The sequence below is a fragment of the Anomaloglossus baeobatrachus genome, chromosome 9 (assembly GCF_048569485.1).
Source record: "Anomaloglossus baeobatrachus isolate aAnoBae1 chromosome 9, aAnoBae1.hap1, whole genome shotgun sequence".
Classification (NCBI taxonomy): Eukaryota; Metazoa; Chordata; class Amphibia; order Anura; family Aromobatidae; genus Anomaloglossus; species Anomaloglossus baeobatrachus.
The window spans coordinates 144,320,629-144,339,239 of NC_134361.1; the positions used below are offsets into that span (position 1 = coordinate 144,320,629).

Consider the following 18,611-nt stretch of genomic DNA (forward strand, 5'->3'; position numbering starts at 1 on the left):
TTACGTGAATAACTTCTTAACTACACATAGACTTGATAATTTTTTTAGCAAGTATTATTCAGGACATTGAGATGTTCATTTTGAGCACTTGTGGTCCAGGGAACCTCTTTTGAAAGTAAACTTATGTATGATTGATTACATTTGATTATGCGCGTATAGCGTTATGTAACACAGATTTCCGTGAATAACTTCTAAACTACACATAGACTTGATAATTTTTCTGTCAAATATTATTCAGGACATTGAGATGTTCATTTTGAGCACTTGTGGTCCAGGGAACCTCTTTTCAAATTAAACGTATGGACGATTGAGTACGTTTGATTACGCTTGTATATAGTATTATATATCTTAGAATGTCAAATTCATACAGAACCTTGAGACACTCATTTTGAGCACTTGTGGACCAGGCACCTTGATCAAAATAAAAATTATGTATGATCAGTTGGTTTTAAAACAGTTGGTGCAGCATAGATGAATGAATATCTAATAGCTAACGTCTAACTGCAGACTAACTTGAAACTGGTCACGGGTGGCCATTCTGTATGTACACCATCACACGGGCAGCGCACACCGGAGGATCACCGTCTCTCCGGCCTCACCCTGGGTGTAGTAATATGGCGGCGGATCAGCTGCCTCCTCGGGAGCGCGCACGGACCCTCCCTCCTTCCCTCACACGCTCACGTGCAGCGAACGCGTTCTGTTTGGTGTGCGTGCTCGCTCCTCGGTTCTGGTCGGTTCTGCTCCAGGTCGGTGATTCGGCGTCTGTATCGTCATGACCTCGACCGGCGGCGGAGAGTTTGGAAACCCCCTGAGAAAATTCAAGCTGGTGTTCTTGGGGGAGCAGAGCGGTGAGTGAGCGCATGTGCGGCCGGTGCACCTGGCTGTGTACACAGGAGTGGTTCTGGGGATGGCGGAGGCCTGCGGTGTACGAGCAGAGAGGGAGCACCGGTAATATCGGCCACAGGCAGCCTGATTGGCGGTATATCCGTGTACACCGCCAGAGCTGGGGCTTCGTGACGTCATTTGTGATGTCATAGCCCCGGTCTGATAAGTGTACAGTCATAGCTGCTGATGATGTGTGATATGGATGTCTGATGTCATAGCCTTGGTTTCATCAGTGTACACGTCACAGCTGGAGATGGATGTGTAATGTTATAAATGTGTGTGTGATGTCATTGCAGGGGATGGATGTGTGATGTCATAGCCCTGTTCTGATCAGTGTACATGTGATAGCTTCTGATGTGTGATGTCATAGCTGTGGATAGATGTGTGATGTCATAGCCCTGTTCTGATCAGTGTACATGTGATAGCTTCTGATGTGTGATGTCATAGCCCTGTTCTGATCAGTGTACATGTGATAGCTTCTGATGTGTGATGTCATAGCCCTGTTCTGATCAGTGTACATGTGATAGCTTCTGATGTGTGATGTCATAGCCCTGTTCTGATCAGTGTACATGTGATAGCTTCTGATGTGTGATGTCATAGCCCTGTTCTGATCAGTGTACATGTCATAGCTTCTGATGTATGATGTCATAGCTGTGGATAGATGTGTGATGTCATAGCCCTGTTCTGATCAGTGTACATGTGATAGCTTCTGATGTGTGATGTCATAGCCCTGTTCTGATCAGTGTACATGTCATAGCTTCTGATGTATGATGTCATAGCTGTGGATAGATGTGTGATGTCATAGCCCTGGTTGTTCAGTGTACACCTCATATCTTTCAGTATGTGTGATGAGATGAGGATTACTCCACTTATGTGTATGAGTGCGGCTGGTGTCCTCTTCACTAGAGATCTGTATTTGCGGTGCATCTATCCTGTATCCGCTGTCACTATGGTGTGACGTTATCCACTGATGTCTTTATTTTCCGTGCCTACACATCTGGTATTTCACCTCATTCCAGATATAAAAAATGGGGAAAATGGCTGACATTACTGATGGTCACAATTCTGTCTAGAATTGGCCCATTGTTGACCTCTTTGGCATGTACTGTCAGGGCTACCAGCATCCTCCACAATATTTTACTGGACCCAATCACGAGGACACAGATTTTTCTGAACATATGCCCTGTCCCTTTTTAAAGAGAACCTGTCACCTATAATATGCGTTCTGACCTATCAGCAGACGCATGTGTGCCCTAATTACACCTCCCTACCCATCCTTGTGTTATAAAATTGTATAATACGAAAGTAATAAACATTTTAATACTTTCATATTTCCTATGTAAATAGCAGGGTATTTGGTCACAGGGGCGGCGCCTTGCCCCTGCATACTTTTTGTGGTATCACGCCCCTGTGGGCATGTATCATGGAGTCACATGAGCGACGTCCCCGTCGCTCATTCTATCCTGCGCACGTTTACACTTACTATTGCGGCAGGCTTCTCTTCCGCATTCTCCTTGTCAGTTTCAGACGCGCACTGCGCATGATCAGTGTGCGTCTGAAGCCGGCACGTGAACACCCGGAAAAGAAGCCTGCCACTATGCACGCAGGATAGAATGAGCGATGGTGACGTCGCTCATGTGACTCCATGATACACGCCCACAGGGGCGTGATACCACGGAAAGTATGCAGGGGCAAGGCGCCGCCCCTGTGACCAAATACCCTGCTATTTACATAGGAAATATGAAGGTAATAAAACGTTTTTTATTACTTTCATATTACACAATTTTACAACACAAGGATGGGTAGGGAGGTGTAATTAGGGCACACATGCGTCTGCTGATAGCTCAGAACGCATATTCTAGGTGACAGGTTCCCTTTAATGCCACCCCTATGTCTGTCACTCAAAGCGCCCTCCTCATAAAAGCCGTGCAGCCCATAGATCACACAATTAAAGGGGCTGCACAGCACTTGCTGGAGGTAACATGCTTTTTGTGCACTGTCCTTGAGTTTCCTGACAGTTGTTTCTTGTATAGTGTGAGCCCTCCTACACACCGGACTGTCCACTCACCCATTGCTGCCAACAAAGCTCTCCATGTCTGCCCTGACCTCTGCAGACCAGCGCACCTTCACAGCACAATGCCACTGATTCCATGGTCTTTGTTCGATAGTGTGTATAACACTACAGAACATGGTGAGGGCAGAGCAGAAAGTCTGATCTTCAGCATAAATCCTAATCTGTTTTCTACTTGGGCTGTTGAGACGTTTTACCTGTCCTAACCCTGGAGGTAACAGCTACGCTGCCTCGTGAAATATCAGGGACTTCCCTATAAGAATAAACTATTGTCTTCTGTCCAGACACAATGGATAAATGTTGGTGTATCCTTCCGCTGGTAATCTTGTGCGTGTGGAGGTGACCATCTATTCTCAGACATCGGTTGTCAACCATCTTAGATTTTTTGATGGCCTTTACTCCCCCTTTGACAGTGTTTGATCGTTTTTTATTTGTTTTTTTTTTGGGGGGGATCTAAACTATTATCTCCAAAAGTGGGGGAAAGACCTAAGGCGTTTCTGTTCCTTACCCCCAGTCCTCTGTTTAATGCTCAGGGGTGATGTGGTGCCCATGACATGGAGGCATCCTGCCGCTGTATGGTAGCTGGTGGTGCCAATCTCTCCGTCGATAGGGCAGAACCTCCCCATCAGTATACTCACTTTGAAACCTTTTAGGTTATGTACGCACATTGAGTATTTGGTTGCAGAAATTGCACCATTTCTGCATTAAAGGGAACCTGTCAGGTGCAATATACACCCAGACCCACAAGCAGTTCTTGGTACATATTACTAACCCCAGCCTAACAGTCCCTGTATACACTAGCATAGATAAAGAGATATTTTGAAAAGTATTTCTAAAGATCTTATACCATATGTTAATGAGTGAGGGGACTAGTCCCCTGGGCATTAGTTCCCCTGCCAGTCAGCTCCATTAGCATGTTAGCACGCCCACAGGGGTGTACGATCATGCTAATAAATGTGCAGCGTCAGAGGATGATCTCACTCACCTCTCTGATGCCATCACCGCCCGGCGCTGGATTTTGGCTCAGTGCACATGACCCCAGAGTGTCGTTCATGCGAACTATGAAGCCGGGTGTACGCGTCCTGGCTTCAAGCTAAAGTAGTGTGCATGACCAAAAGTCAACGGTCATGCGCACTGTGCCGAAATCCAGTGTCGGGCGGCGATGGCAGCGAAGAGGTGAATCAGATCATCCTCTGATGCTGCGCATTCATTAGCATGATAGCACACCCACAGGGGCGTGCTAACATGCTAATGGAGCCACCTAGCCAGGGAAGCACCGCCCAGGGGACTAGTCCCGTCGCTCATTAGTATAAGATAAAAAAATCTTTAGAAATACTTTTTCTAAAGATCTCTTTATCTATACTACTGTATACAGGGAAGGTTAGGCAGGGATTAGCAATATGCAACCAGAACTGCTCATGGCTCTAGGTGCATATTGCACCTGACATGTTCTCTTTACGACCACAAGGAGCTAAATGGAGGGGCCTGTTGTACATGCGTCCTGTCACTCCCATAGACCGTGCTAATGCAGCCACAGGAGGGACCTGAATCCTCAGTTGTGGTGACTGGTGTTGGCCTCCATACACCTCAAGACTAATGTTGGCAGAAGACTCCAATGTGGACTGGTTCTGCTGACAGTCCAGTATGTATGGGGGCTCCGGGTTTGGAGAGATGTTGATTGCCCATGTTAGAATTTAGCCTCCCGAGCGTTTTGTTGTCACCAGACGTGAGCTGGTAGAGTTTTCATAGTGAATTCAGGAACGCTCAGTTGACGAGTGCTCCTGTGAGTGGGAGAGTGGTCTGAGATGCTGACAGCCATCGTGTGTATGGCCAGCTTTAGGTTCTGTTCGGATCACGTCACCCATATGTCAGGAGGACTCCCTGCAGCCTTCTACCTCCGGTATATGTCATCCTATAGAGTTCTAGAGGGGCACATCACTCATACGATCATCTCCACTTCTTTGCAGCCATGTCTGCAGATACAGGAGACTTCTTTTCTGCAGGTGTCTGAGTGTGGAGCTGACATTGGGCTTTGTAGATGAAGTTCAGATACATGTTAAAGCTTTTTGATCTGACATTTGCTGAAGCTCTGTCACTCCTGATGCCCTGTTAGTGCTCACGGAGTCTTTAGAGCACCACCGAATGATCTCCAGACATGAGTGTCGGCTGCCAGACAGATCAGAGAAGCACCAGGCAGGGTTAGGGGGTGCTGAATAGGGGCTCCACATGGAGAAAAACACAGCGTGCTGCAGAGTCACCCCCGCAGAGCATGCATGTCACAGCCACTTAAAATAACGACCTCCAGACCACTTAACGCCAGTCCTCATATTGCTGGTAGGACGGCAGTGGGCTGAATAGTGAGGGCTCTAGGTGAGCCATAGACTATACGTGAGAGCAGCGGGGGCAGAGCTGGCACACAGCCGGTCACCGCTCAGCACTGAGTAATCCCACTTAGGCTATGTGAGCACTGAGCGTTTTTTTGACGCTGCTTTTTTGTACGTTTTTGGCCACAAACGCACCTGGAAAAAAACGCTTGCGTTTTTACCTCATTTCGATGGTTTTGGCTGCATTTTTCCAATGCATTGCATGGGTGAAAAACGCAGGAAACAGTTGACATGTCCATTTTTTTTTTACCTCAAAAACGCAGCTAAAAAAAAAAAGTTGTGTGCAGACAGCAAAAATGAAAAGTCATAGATTTTGCTGGGGAAGAAAAGCCATGCAGTGTTGAGGCCAAAAACACACCCGAAAAACGCGCAAAAACGCTCAGTGCGCACATAGCCTTACTGATCTGCAGGTCACCGTTTGTGTGCAGGAGATGGCGGCCAGTCAGAATGGCAGATTAGGACTTGTACTTAATGCCAGCAGTGACCTGTCAAGAGATGTGTGATGGATGCCAGGCTATGGCGCCCCCAGGCTATGGCGCCCATCATCCATAGACTCCCAAGTTCAAAGTTTAAGAAAAAAAAAAAAATCCTAATGAACTGTAATTAATTTTTGCTGGATTTACTTGTATGGTATAGTTAATGCAATGTCCTAAGACAAAAGTGAGCGCTTGAATCAGACTTACTATAATTCCTGCTGCTGGTTCGTAGGCAAAAAACCCCACAAATTGCCTGGGCAGAAATAATAAAATAACTGAAATTTCTCTATATATAGAAAATTTCAAAAACCAGCGCTGGATAGTAAGATTAATACTTTTTAATATCAAACACAAAATGGCAGCCAAAAGACCAAAATATACATACAATCAATAAACACCAGAAACAAAATTATTCATTAGAATTTAAAAAATAATAAATGCTCGTGGAGCCCCGGCCGGTGGCAATCAAAAATATTAAAAGTTAAACCAAATATGAATGAAATGTTGGTGAAAGTAGTTATCCAGATAAAAAGAAAAAAAGCTTCCTCAGAAAGGTATTATTTGCAAAGGTTATTCCTAGGAGACGCCACCTCCGTGCCAGTCCATATACAATGGCAATATTCTTTCTCACAAATAGTTGTGGTAGAAGGGAAACTTGAAAGTTCGTTGGATAAATACTGAAAAACCACACTGCACACTTCCACAGGCCCTGAGTGAAGTGTGAATGAGCCGCACTCTTGCCGAGGAGTCTAGCGGACAGAGGGATCAGTGCACCGGGGGCTTATTACAGGTCCCCGGTGTATATTACCTGACACCACCGCTGATGTTACGGGCTCCGTGGTATGCGGTCCTTGTGTGGCTTTAAATCTTTCTCCCACTGGAGAGGAGGAAATGGTACTGGATCGCGGTTTGCGTATCCTTAGATCCAAGTTGCAATGTACCAATTGAAAGTTAATAGTGCAGGATTGCACTCTCCCGAAGCAACAGAGTCCTTCGTGCACCTGCTTAAGCCTGCTTAGATGTCCACCTGTTCATGGGCCGGCAGATTCCGTAACAGGTAAGAACGAGCAGACAATTACGTCCACTCTGCAATGGTAGAATTAAAGACTGAGCAAAATCCGACGCGCGTTTCGGGGGCGTCACCGGTCCCCCTTCCTCAAGGATAGCTCAGCCATTTCATTAGAACCTATTTATAGCATGGAAAAAGAAAAAAAGAAAAAAAGGAAGAGACTGCGGATTCCCACAGAAAAATACAAATGTGACCATATAAAAACATGTATAAAATTAGTGTATGAGACATTTTACATAGTATATTTAGCGCAGAGATTTTTTGGAGGAGACATTCTCCAAATGGATTTTTTTAAAAAAGATTACTCAAAGAATTCCAAAAAGATTCCAAAGAATTTGCAGAACAATTGCAAGAAAAAAATTTTGGTTTTAATTTACTTGTTCCCATCCATGGTTCATAGGAGCTTTTTTTTTTTTTTTTTGATGAACTGTATATAATAACATACACATAAAAATATAAATATATAAATAGATAAAAAACCGAATATCTTATATAAAACATAAAAAATATATATGCACATATATATACATAGATAGATATACCCATATATATATATGTAGCATTTAATAAAAAACTCCCTTATTTATTAGGGAATATCTTGACTTACATTTTCATTCCTATTGTCATTACCATTAACATCCATTAACATTTATCTAATTTCATTGTTATTTATACTTTTATCTTTACTTTTATTTTTATTTTTATTTTTAATCTTTATCTATACTTTTGATCTATAGTCCCAAACAGGGGGTCCAATAACCCCAACCCCATACCCGTGCCCATATATACACACAAGGTGCACATGCATGGGTATGTCCACATGAAAAAGGGGAAATGAATTCATATAAAAAACCTTTTATATAAAAAACCTTTTCTACAAACAATTTTTTACAAAGAATTTTTTACTCAAAAAAAAAAAAAAAAATTCCTTCCTGAGTACACATCTCCCTAAATTACTCAGTCAAAGGCAAAGAGTTCAATGTCACTATTGAGTCCATTCGGTCTTAGTGTGTTCAACTCAAAGATCCATTGGCTCTCAGTCCTTGACATTTTCCTAATAAAATCACCTCCCCTCCAATCTTTCATTACCTTTTGTATGCCCCAAACTTGAGAGCCTTTAAAAGAACCCCCATGTTTCAACAAAAAGTGCTTAGATAGTGGGTGTTTACTACATTTGTTCTTAATATTTCTAATATGTTCACCCACTCTTCTACATAGGGGTCTAATTGTTCTGCCTATATATCTCTTCTGACAGGGGCATTGAATACAATAGATGACACCTTTAGTATGACAGGTAATCAAGTCATTAATGAACATCTCCTCCTGTCCTTTCAAAAAGGTCTTCCGTGTACTATTTTTTACATTCCTACATACAATACATTTTTTACATGGGAAGTAGCCTTTTAAATTACATATACCTCCATAACCAGAGGATTTTTTCTTTTTCCCTTTTTGTATAGTTGGTGCCACCAAGTTACCCAAGTTATTAGCCTTTCTAAAAACAAACTTTGGGAGGGAAGGCAACAAATCGCCTATTATTTTATCTTCCTTAAGGAGGTTCCAATATTTTCTAACAATATTTTTTAAAACTTTTGTTTGTGCTGTATATTGTAAAATTATTGGTATATTTAACTCTTCTTTTTCTTTTTCATGGTGCATACATACAGTAGATTTAACCTGGAGTAGGTCTTTTCTCTCAATTAATTTAGTTTGTTGATATGCACCCTCCAAAAACTCCTCCTCATACCCCTTTCCCATGAATTTACTAGTTAAAAGGGCAGCTTCCAATTCAAAATCCTCCATCCTACTACAATTCCTATAGGCCCTAATATATTGACTTTTTGGGACATTAAGGAGCCAACTAGGTAAGTGACAGCTAGTTAATGAGATATAACTGTTAGTGTCTGTTGGCTTGTGATAAGTTTTTGTCTCAATCTTGTCATTTTGAATAAAAATATTTAAATCTAAAAAATTAATCATTTTGGTACTGAATATATATGTAAATTTTAGGTGAAATTCATTTGTATTCAAACCCTCCAAAAACTCAACAAGGGAACATTCATCACCTGACCAAACGAACAGTATATCATCAATAAAGCGACGCCAGAGGACCAGGTTCTCCCGAATCACGCCTCCCGGAAAGATGTTAGCCTCCTCCCATCTACCCATATACAGGTTTGCGTAACTCGGGGCGAACCTGGTCCCCATAGCTGTGCCCCACCGTTGAAGAAAGTATTGGACCCCATTACGAAAGTAGTTGTGATTTAATATAAAACACCTGTAATAAGCCCGGTGCACTGATCCCTCTGTCCGCTAGACTCCTCGGCAAGAGTGCGGCTCATTCACACTTCACTCAGGGCCTGTGGAAGTGTGCAGTGTGGTTTTTCAGTATTTATCCAACGAACTTTCAAGTTTCCCTTCTACCACAACTATTTGTGAGAAAGAATATTGCCATTGTATATGGACTGGCACGGAGGTGGCGTCTCCTAGGAATAACCTTTGCAAATAATACCTTTCTGAGGAAGCTTTTTTTCTTTTTATCTGGATAACTACTTTCACCAACATTTCATTCATATTTGGTTTAACTTTTAATATTTTTGATTGCCACCGGCCGGGGCTCCACGAGCATTTATTATTTTTTAAATTCTAATGAATAATTTTGTTTCTGGTGTTTATTGATTGTATGTATATTTTGGTCTTTTGGCTGCCATTTTGTGTTTGATATTAAAAAGTATTAATCTTACTATCCAGCGCTGGTTTTTGAAATTTTCTATATATAGAGAAATTTCAGTTATTTTATTATTTCTGCCCAGGCAATTTGTGGGGTTTTTTGCCTACGAACCAGCAGCAGGAATTATAGTAAGTCTGATTCAAGCGCTCACTTTTGTCTTAGGACATTGCATTAACTTATTTATTTTAACCCCTCTCTGATGAGCTGCTGAATCATATGTGTGTACACTCATACATACATATATGTGTATGTGTATACACATTAATATTGCATGATTCGTTGTAATCCCATTTTTCTAATATTTTGTTTTACACTTATACCCCTGTATAAGTAACAAATGGGGGATCTTTGGGAAAATCGCAGAGATAGAATTGTGAAAGTGCAGAGATTTTTTGGATATTCTGAAGTTGCTAATGACAATGTCATAAATATCCCAGATATAAAAAAACAATTAAGAGAATTGGAGCAACTACTTTTGAAGGAAATGCGTGATTTGTGGGAAGTGGCCACACTTGAGAGATACTTGGAGGCTGACATTATACCTAAAGGGTTGGTGGTCTCAAAAGCTCTTTCAGGGGACATAGGTGACCGTCAGACTTTGATAGAGTGGGATGAACTCTTTAAAGAATTTTCTAGGAAAACAGTCCAATTTATTATAGAAAAAAGAAAAAAACAACTAATAATGAGTAAAAATCGAATTTTACAGCTTTTTGATGAAATAAAACCTTTTAAAAATAATCCGGATATTTCTAATCTATCTAAAAATATTTTAAAACGTATACAAGTAAAGGAAAGAGAAATTATTGAGAAAAAAGAGAAGAAATATGGAAGGGATCTGAGTCTTTCAGTCTTTTCAAATAAGGGAAACCCCAGTATACAGAATGGTCCTAGGAGAAGGGAGTCAGCAGATTTTGGTCATTTTGAGATTTTAGATGAAATTGAATGCACTCCTGAATTAGAATCTATAGAAGATGTGGATTTGTTTTCTGTGCATGAAACTTCTACAGAACAACCTATTCAGAATTTACCGAATGAACCAGCAGGCACTCGAAATTCATTAGGTATTCCTCAGATTGACAATTGTGTCTCTGACCAATTGGTTAATCTAGGAAATGAAAATGCTGTCCCTCAAGTGGAAATATTAGATAGTCTTAGTAATAATGAACCATCTACATCCTCGAGACGGAGGTCTAGTGTAATAGGGGAAGGTAGTGCTTTAACCAGTAGAAGAACGAGGCAGACACGAACACAACCCTCAAAAAATGGAAGGAAAAGTGGGGGCCCTGTAAATCCCCCCAAAGTAGTACGCACTATCACCACTCTGGATTTTTTCAGGGTGGGAAAAAGAAACGCAAGAGGGGATGTAGGGGAGGGGCACTCACCAAAAAGAAAATAAAGAATCAGTCAGTAGATACCTCACAAAAATTTTTTAACCTTAGTCATTACCATTTAAAAACCAATGAGATTTCCCTACTTCAGAAGGGTTTAAAATTTGCGCCATCTACAGGCTTTAATAAGTTTCAGGCTTTTATAGGCATTAAGCAATTTATGAGGAAGTTAGCTCTAAAAAAATATTTTTTGAAAAATCCTGTAGTGAGACAAATAGAGATGAATCCAGGTTTGTCACCTACTATGACAGTACAAAATACTAATTTAAAGAATAAGTCCAATTTTCACCCATTAAGTGAATATTCTGATTCATTTCTCACCTTTCAGAAGTGTGTGGTGAATGATATTAGATCTTTAAAAAAACCTAACAAGTACCAGACTAAGAATAATTTAACGAGAAAAGAAAAACTTGCGATTGAACACTTGCAAGAAAATGAAGGAATTATAATACGACCTGCTGATAAGGGTGGGGGGATAGTTCTGATGGACTTGTTAGATTATGAGAATGAATCAGCTCGACTTCTGGGTGACAAAATTACATATGAAGTTTTAACCTCTGACCCCACTAGTAAGTTTAAGGAGGAGCTAAACTCCTTGGTAAAAAAAGGCCTTGATAAGGGAATTTTAAATAAAGATGAAGCTCTATATATAGGAAATCAGACCCCCAGGCTGGCGGTCTTTTACCACATACCAAAAATACACAAGTCACTTGTGAACCCTCCGGGGCGCCCTATTATTTCGGGGATAGGTTGTTTGACAGCCAACCTGTCCAAATATATAGATGTTCATCTTCAAAAATGTGTTCCACTCTTACCTGCCTATTTGAAAGACAGCACACAAGTTTTACAATTATTACAAGAACTTAAATGGGAAAGAACCTTTATCCTTGGTTCTATAGATGTTATATCTTTGTATACTGTCATTGAACACCAAAGAGGGGGTGAAGCCTCAAAATATTTTTTGAACAAGTCGGGCCTGTATCCCCAACAACAAGTTGATTTTTTGGGGGAATGCATCCATTTTATATTAAATCACAACTACTTTCGTAATGGGGTCCAATACTTTCTTCAACGGTGGGCCACAGCTATGGGGACCAGGTTCGCCCCGAGTTACGCAAACCTGTATATGGGAGGAGGCTAACATCTTTCCGGGAGGCGTGATTCGGGAGAACCTGGTCCTCTGGCGTCGCTTTATTGATGATATACTGTTCGTTTGGTCAGGTGATGAATGTTCCCTTGTTGAGTTTTTGGAGGGTTTGAATACAAATGAATTTCACCTAAAATTTACATATACATTCAGTACCAAAATGATTAATTTTTTAGATTTAAATATTTTTATTCAAAATGACAAGATTGAGACAAAAACTTATCACAAGCCAACAGACACTAACAGTTATATCTCATTAACTAGCTGTCACTTACCTAGTTGGCTCCTTAATGTCCCAAAAAGTCAATATATTAGGGCCTATAGGAATTGTAGTAGGATGGAGGATTTTGAATTGGAAGCTGCCCTTTTAACTAGTAAATTCATGGGAAAGGGGTATGAGGAGGAGTTTTTGGAGGGTGCATATCAACAAACTAAATTAATTGAGAGAAAAGACCTACTCCAGGTTAAATCTACTGTATGTATGCACCATGAAAAAGAAAAAGAAGAGTTAAATATACCAATAATTTTACAATATACAGCACAAACAAAAGTTTTAAAAAATATTGTTAGAAAATATTGGAACCTCCTTAAGGAAGATAAAATAATAGGCGATTTGTTGCCTTCCCTCCCAAAGTTTGTTTTTAGAAAGGCTAATAACTTGGGTAACTTGGTGGCACCAACTATACAAAAAGGGAAAAAGAAAAAATCCTCTGGTTATGGAGGTATATGTAATTTAAAAGGCTACTTCCCATGTAAAAAATGTATTGTATGTAGGAATGTAAAAAATAGTACACGGAAGACCTTTTTGAAAGGACAGGAGGAGATGTTCATTAATGACTTGATTACCTGTCATACTAAAGGTGTCATCTATTGTATTCAATGCCCCTGTCAGAAGAGATATATAGGCAGAACAATTAGACCCCTATGTAGAAGAGTGGGTGAACATATTAGAAATATTAAGAACAAATGTAGTAAACACCCACTATCTAAGCACTTTTTGTTGAAACATGGGGGTTCTTTTAAAGGCTCTCAAGTTTGGGGCATACAAAAGGTAATGAAAGATTGGAGGGGAGGTGATTTTATTAGGAAAATGTCAAGGACTGAGAGCCAATGGATCTTTGAGTTGAACACACTAAGACCGAATGGACTCAATAGTGACATTGAACTCTTTGCCTTTGACTGAGTAATTTAGGGAGATGTGTACTCAGGAAGGAATTTTTTTTTTTTTTTTTGAGTAAAAAATTCTTTGTAAAAAATTGTTTGTAGAAAAGGTTTTTTATATAAAAGGTTTTTTATATGAATTCATTTCCCCTTTTTCATGTGGACATACCCATGCATGTGCACCTTGTGTGTATATATGGGCACGGGTATGGGGTTGGGGTTATTGGACCCCCTGTTTGGGACTATAGATCAAAAGTATAGATAAAGATTAAAAATAAAAATAAAAATAAAAGTAAAGATAAAAGTATAAATAACAATGAAATTAGATAAATGTTAATGGATGTTAATGGTAATGACAATAGGAATGAAAATGTAAGTCAAGATATTCCCTAATAAATAAGGGAGTTTTTTATTAAATGCTACATATATATATATGGGTATATCTATCTATGTATATATATGTGCATATATATTTTTTATGTTTTATATAAGATATTCGGTTTTTTATCTATTTATATATTTATATTTTTATGTGTATGTTATTATATACAGTTCATCAAAAAAAAAAAAAAAAAAGCTCCTATGAACCATGGATGGGAACAAGTAAATTAAAACCAAAATTTTTTTCTTGCAATTGTTCTGCAAATTCTTTGGAATCTTTTTGGAATTCTTTGAGTAATCTTTTTTAAAAAAATCCATTTGGAGAATGTCTCCTCCAAAAAATCTCTGCGCTAAATATACTATGTAAAATGTCTCATACACTAATTTTATACATGTTTTTATATGGTCACATTTGTATTTTTCTGTGGGAATCCGCAGTCTCTTCCTTTTTTTCTTTTTTTCTTTTTCCATGCTATAAATAGGTTCTAATGAAATGGCTGAGCTATCCTTGAGGAAGGGGGACCGGTGACGCCCCCGAAACGCGCGTCGGATTTTGCTCAGTCTTTAATTCTACCATTGCAGAGTGGACGTAATTGTCTGCTCGTTCTTACCTGTTACGGAATCTGCCGGCCCATGAACAGGTGGACATCTAAGCAGGCTTAAGCAGGTGCACGAAGGACTCTGTTGCTTCGGGAGAGTGCAATCCTGCACTATTAACTTTCAATTGGTACATTGCAACTTGGATCTAAGGATACGCAAACCGCGATCCAGTACCATTTCCTCCTCTCCAGTGGGAGAAAGATTTAAAGCCACACAAGGACCGCATACCACGGAGCCCGTAACATCAGCGGTGGTGTCAGGTAATATACACCGGGGACCTGTAATAAGCCCCCGGTGCACTGATCCCTCTGTCCGCTAGACTCCTCGGCAAGAGTGCGGCTCATTCACACTTCACTCAGGGCCTGTGGAAGTGTGCAGTGTGGTTTTTCAGTATTTATCCAACGAACTTTCAAGTTTCCCTTCTACCACAACTATTTGTGAGAAAGAATATTGCCATTGTATATGGACTGGCACGGAGGTGGCGTCTCCTAGGAATAACCTTTGCAAATAATACCTTTCTGAGGAAGCTTTTTTTCTTTTTATCTGGATAACTACTTTCACCAACATTTCATTCATATTTGGTTTAACTTTTAATATTTTTGATTGCCACCGGCCGGGGCTCCACGAGCATTTATTATTTTTTAAATTCTAATGAATAATTTTGTTTCTGGTGTTTATTGATTGTATGTATATTTTGGTCTTTTGGCTGCCATTTTGTGTTTGATATTAAAAAGTATTAATCTTACTATCCAGCGCTGGTTTTTGAAATTTTCTATATATAGAGAAATTTCAGTTATTTTATTGTATGGTATAGTGCAGCCGAGATATCGGTCAGTCGGGGACCAGCATGACCGTTTCCCAGTCTTTGGGCTAATGGAGCCATATGGATGTGCAAGCAGACATCAAGAATGTGAACATGGCCATACTTGGGTGTTATATGTATCGTGGGTATATATACATCCAGTCTCGTATGATGAGGGGACGAGCGTTGTAAAGCTACAGACATCATATGTAGCACAAGAAGTTGTGGACTGAGCAACACTAATGTGCAGGAGCAGATGCCCAGGTCATCAGGACCAGGTCCATGTACACATATGATGTAGGAGACAGTGCCTTCACCTTAGGCTATGTGCACACGCTGCGTTTTTTTGACGCTGCGTTTTTGTGCGTTTTTGGCCGCTAAAAACGCACAAAACTGCACCCGCGGCAAAAAACGCGTGCGGTTTTGGCTGCGTTTTGCTACATTTTTTATCTCTGCGTTTTTCCAATGCATTGCATGGGGGAAAAACGCAGGAAAGAATTGACATGTCCATTTTTTTTTTTTTTTTTTTTTTAAGCTCAAACGCAGCTTAAAAAAAAAGTTGTGTGCGAACAGCAAAAATGAAAACTCATAGACTTTGCTGGGGAAGCAAAGTCATGCAGTTTTGAGGCCAAAAAACGTCGCGAAAAACTCACTGGGTGCACATAGCCTTATACAGCGCACCAGATCTGTTCTCAGTGCTTGTATGTGTATAGAGAGAATTACCTCGGCTGGACATACCGTAAGTGCAACCATAAAAACACAAGATAGATATCAAATGTCACGAACCCAAAATTGAGTCAAATTATGTTTATCAGAATGCATTAAACAGAGGGTACAACAAGAGTGTACAATTATCTGCTGGTAAGTGCCAGAAGTACTAACCCCCTCCCCCAAGTAAAGCAACATTAGCCACTGTAACCATCCATGTACAACTACAGAGACTAAATACAGCCTAAGACTATGTGCTCACGTGTGCGTAATTCATGCAGTTACGCTGCGCTTTGTAGCGCAGCGAAACTGCATGCGTCCTGCGTCCCCTGCACAGTATGGAGATTGTGCAGGGGCCGTGCGCACGTGGCATATTAGAACGCAGCGATTCGGCTGCTGCCCGAATCGCTGCGTTCTAAGAAGTGACATGTCACTTCTTCCGTGCGCTTTGCCGGCAGCCCCTGCTCTGTCTATGGCAGGAGCTGCAGGCAGAGCGCATGTTCTCGCCGGCACCATGCGCTTCAGAACGGAGCTTTTCAGCTGCGCTCTGAAGCGCACCTTTTCGGTGCGGTGCAGAGCGCACACGTGCACATATAGTCTTAAGTCCCCCTTTGCATGTCAGTGATTCCGGTACGTGTAACGTCCGTTATCATATGTACCTGAGACATGGACATATGCAGACCCATTAAAATCAATGAGTCTGTGCACACAACCCTGTATTTTCATGGACGTGTGTTTCGCACAGAGATAATTCTGTTTTTTTTCATCATCACTGATGTCACACGGACCGCACAGTGGTGCGATCAGTGTGACACGTACCAGAGAAAACACGTGTCTTTGAAATCGATTTTCTATACTCGCCTGTCTCCAGCCGCTGTCACTGGCTTGGCCCACTTGCTATGCTGATGAATATTCACTGCACCGCAGACTTGGAAGCAGCAGCAGCGGCAGGGACATGGGAGTATATAAGCACACGCTGAAAACGCACACAACACACATATACACATATGCACCCACAACACAGACTGAAAAACATGCATTTTTATCACAGATGTGTGAAGGGGGCCTTAAATCGAGCTAAAGACACAGAGCAAAGGTCCTGCAAGATGCAAAGAGGGGTTTGTGTATATATCGCTCTATATCTATTATCTATCTATATCCTGTTGTGGGTGGAGGCGGCTCTGTCTTATAAGACTACCATTTACACAACAATCTGTAGGGCTCCAAAGCTGTTTAGTAAAAATGTCACTTTTATTGTCAAATCCTGAGATTTTCCGTAAGCTGATTATTGTCTTTACAGTGCGGCTATAAGGTCAGAGGGTGTTTGAGGTGAGGGCTCACCAAAGCTCACTGTCTTAATTGAGATTCCTATGATCAGATTAAGGTGTAGAGGATACGGTCACGTGTAGGGTTTCTAGACCACCCTATACTGCTCATCTTGAATTGGGCCACTGTGACGTATGCACTGCACCTTACACTGCTGTTATTAATGGTTCATTGTAGTAACATTTGGCTGTTGGCACAAGTTGACATTTTACCTTGTAATGTATGTGAATGAGTCTATATGGCTGCCCACATACGGAGGGCGGTGTGGCTGCCGGCATACAGGGGCGGTGTGGCTGCCGGTATACGGGGCATTGGTGTGGCTGCTGGTACATAGGGGCGGTGTGGCTGCCGGCATACAGGGGCGGTGCGGTGGCCGGTATACAGGGGTGGTATGGCTGCCGGTATACGGGGGCAGTGCGGTGGCCGGTATACAGGGGTGGTATGGCTGCCGGTATACGGGGGCAGTACAGTGGCCGGCATACGGGGGCGGGGCGGCGGCCGGCAGACGGGGGCGGGGCGGCGGCCGGCAGACGGGGGCGGTGGTGCGTCAGCTCACATATAGACGAGTTTGTGAGCTCATTGCCACAAGAGTTCTTATCAAGTGGTCCCTTGGCTTCAGCATGTATCCTGCATACGTTGTGCATAAACTAACACTCTTCTATGTCTTGTCCACTCCATTTAGGATCAGTGGCGCTCTCCTGCCCCACACCTGGTGGACGATAGTGGAATAGCTTTTTAATAATTTCCCTTTCTCCTGCAGTCGGGAAGACCTCGCTCATCACTCGCTTCATGTATGACAGCTTTGATAACACGTACCAGGTGAGTGTCTTGGATCCTGATCTTTGACAGTGAACTAAAGCTAATGCTCCTTTATTATTTAGAGATTACTGTAGCTGGAGGATTAGGTAAAGCAGGCAGCTTGTGGAGACCTCTAATCACCTGTCAGGGATGTGTGGTCTGGCGGTAATCACTAGCTCAATGTTTTATTGTTTCTGTACCAGCTAGGGCTGCACTCTGTGTACACAGCCTGATAAGGAAGCACAAACAGTGCAAATCCTAAAGGAGGGCTCCATTATTAAACCCTTAAGGCCCCTTTACACACTGAGACTTTCTAGCGATCCCACCAGTGATCCCAACCTGGCCGGGATCGCTACAAAGTCTCTGGTAAGCTGTCAAACAGGCAGACCTGGCCAACGACGCAACAGCGATCCGGACCTGCAGAACGACCTAGCTAGTCATTGGGGACGTTGTCAGACCTAAAACACACATCCGTGAAAACCACCGTGAAAACTGTCGGCAGACAGCAGACAGAGTAGCGCAATGAGAATGAACTCGGGTGAACTTCACCCGACTTCATTGTCATGCCGCGGCTCTGTCTGTGTGCTGTGTACTGATTAGCGGTCACCTGTGAAGGATTCACCTGTGGCCGCTAATCCCCCGAGTGACTGAAGTGTCCCCCCCTCTCTCATACTCACCGATCAC

The 18,611-nt window shown here is 41.8% G+C and overlaps 1 protein-coding gene across 2 annotated transcripts in view; it reads left to right on the forward strand.

Moving 5' to 3' along the window:
• Positions 1-665: 665 nt before the first annotated feature.
• The window catches only part of RAB41 (RAB41, member RAS oncogene family), an 80,751-nt gene continuing 62,805 nt past the window's right edge, over positions 666-18,611 (forward strand). The window contains exons 1-2 of one of the 2 annotated variants that reach the window (XM_075324000.1): positions 666-848; positions 17,890-17,948. In XM_075324000.1, the coding sequence (XP_075180115.1) occupies positions 773-848; positions 17,890-17,948 (135 nt within the window). In that variant the 5' untranslated portion in view covers positions 666-772. The remainder of the gene's footprint in view (positions 849-17,889; positions 17,949-18,611) is intronic. The other variant, XM_075324001.1, reaches the window with a different exon arrangement.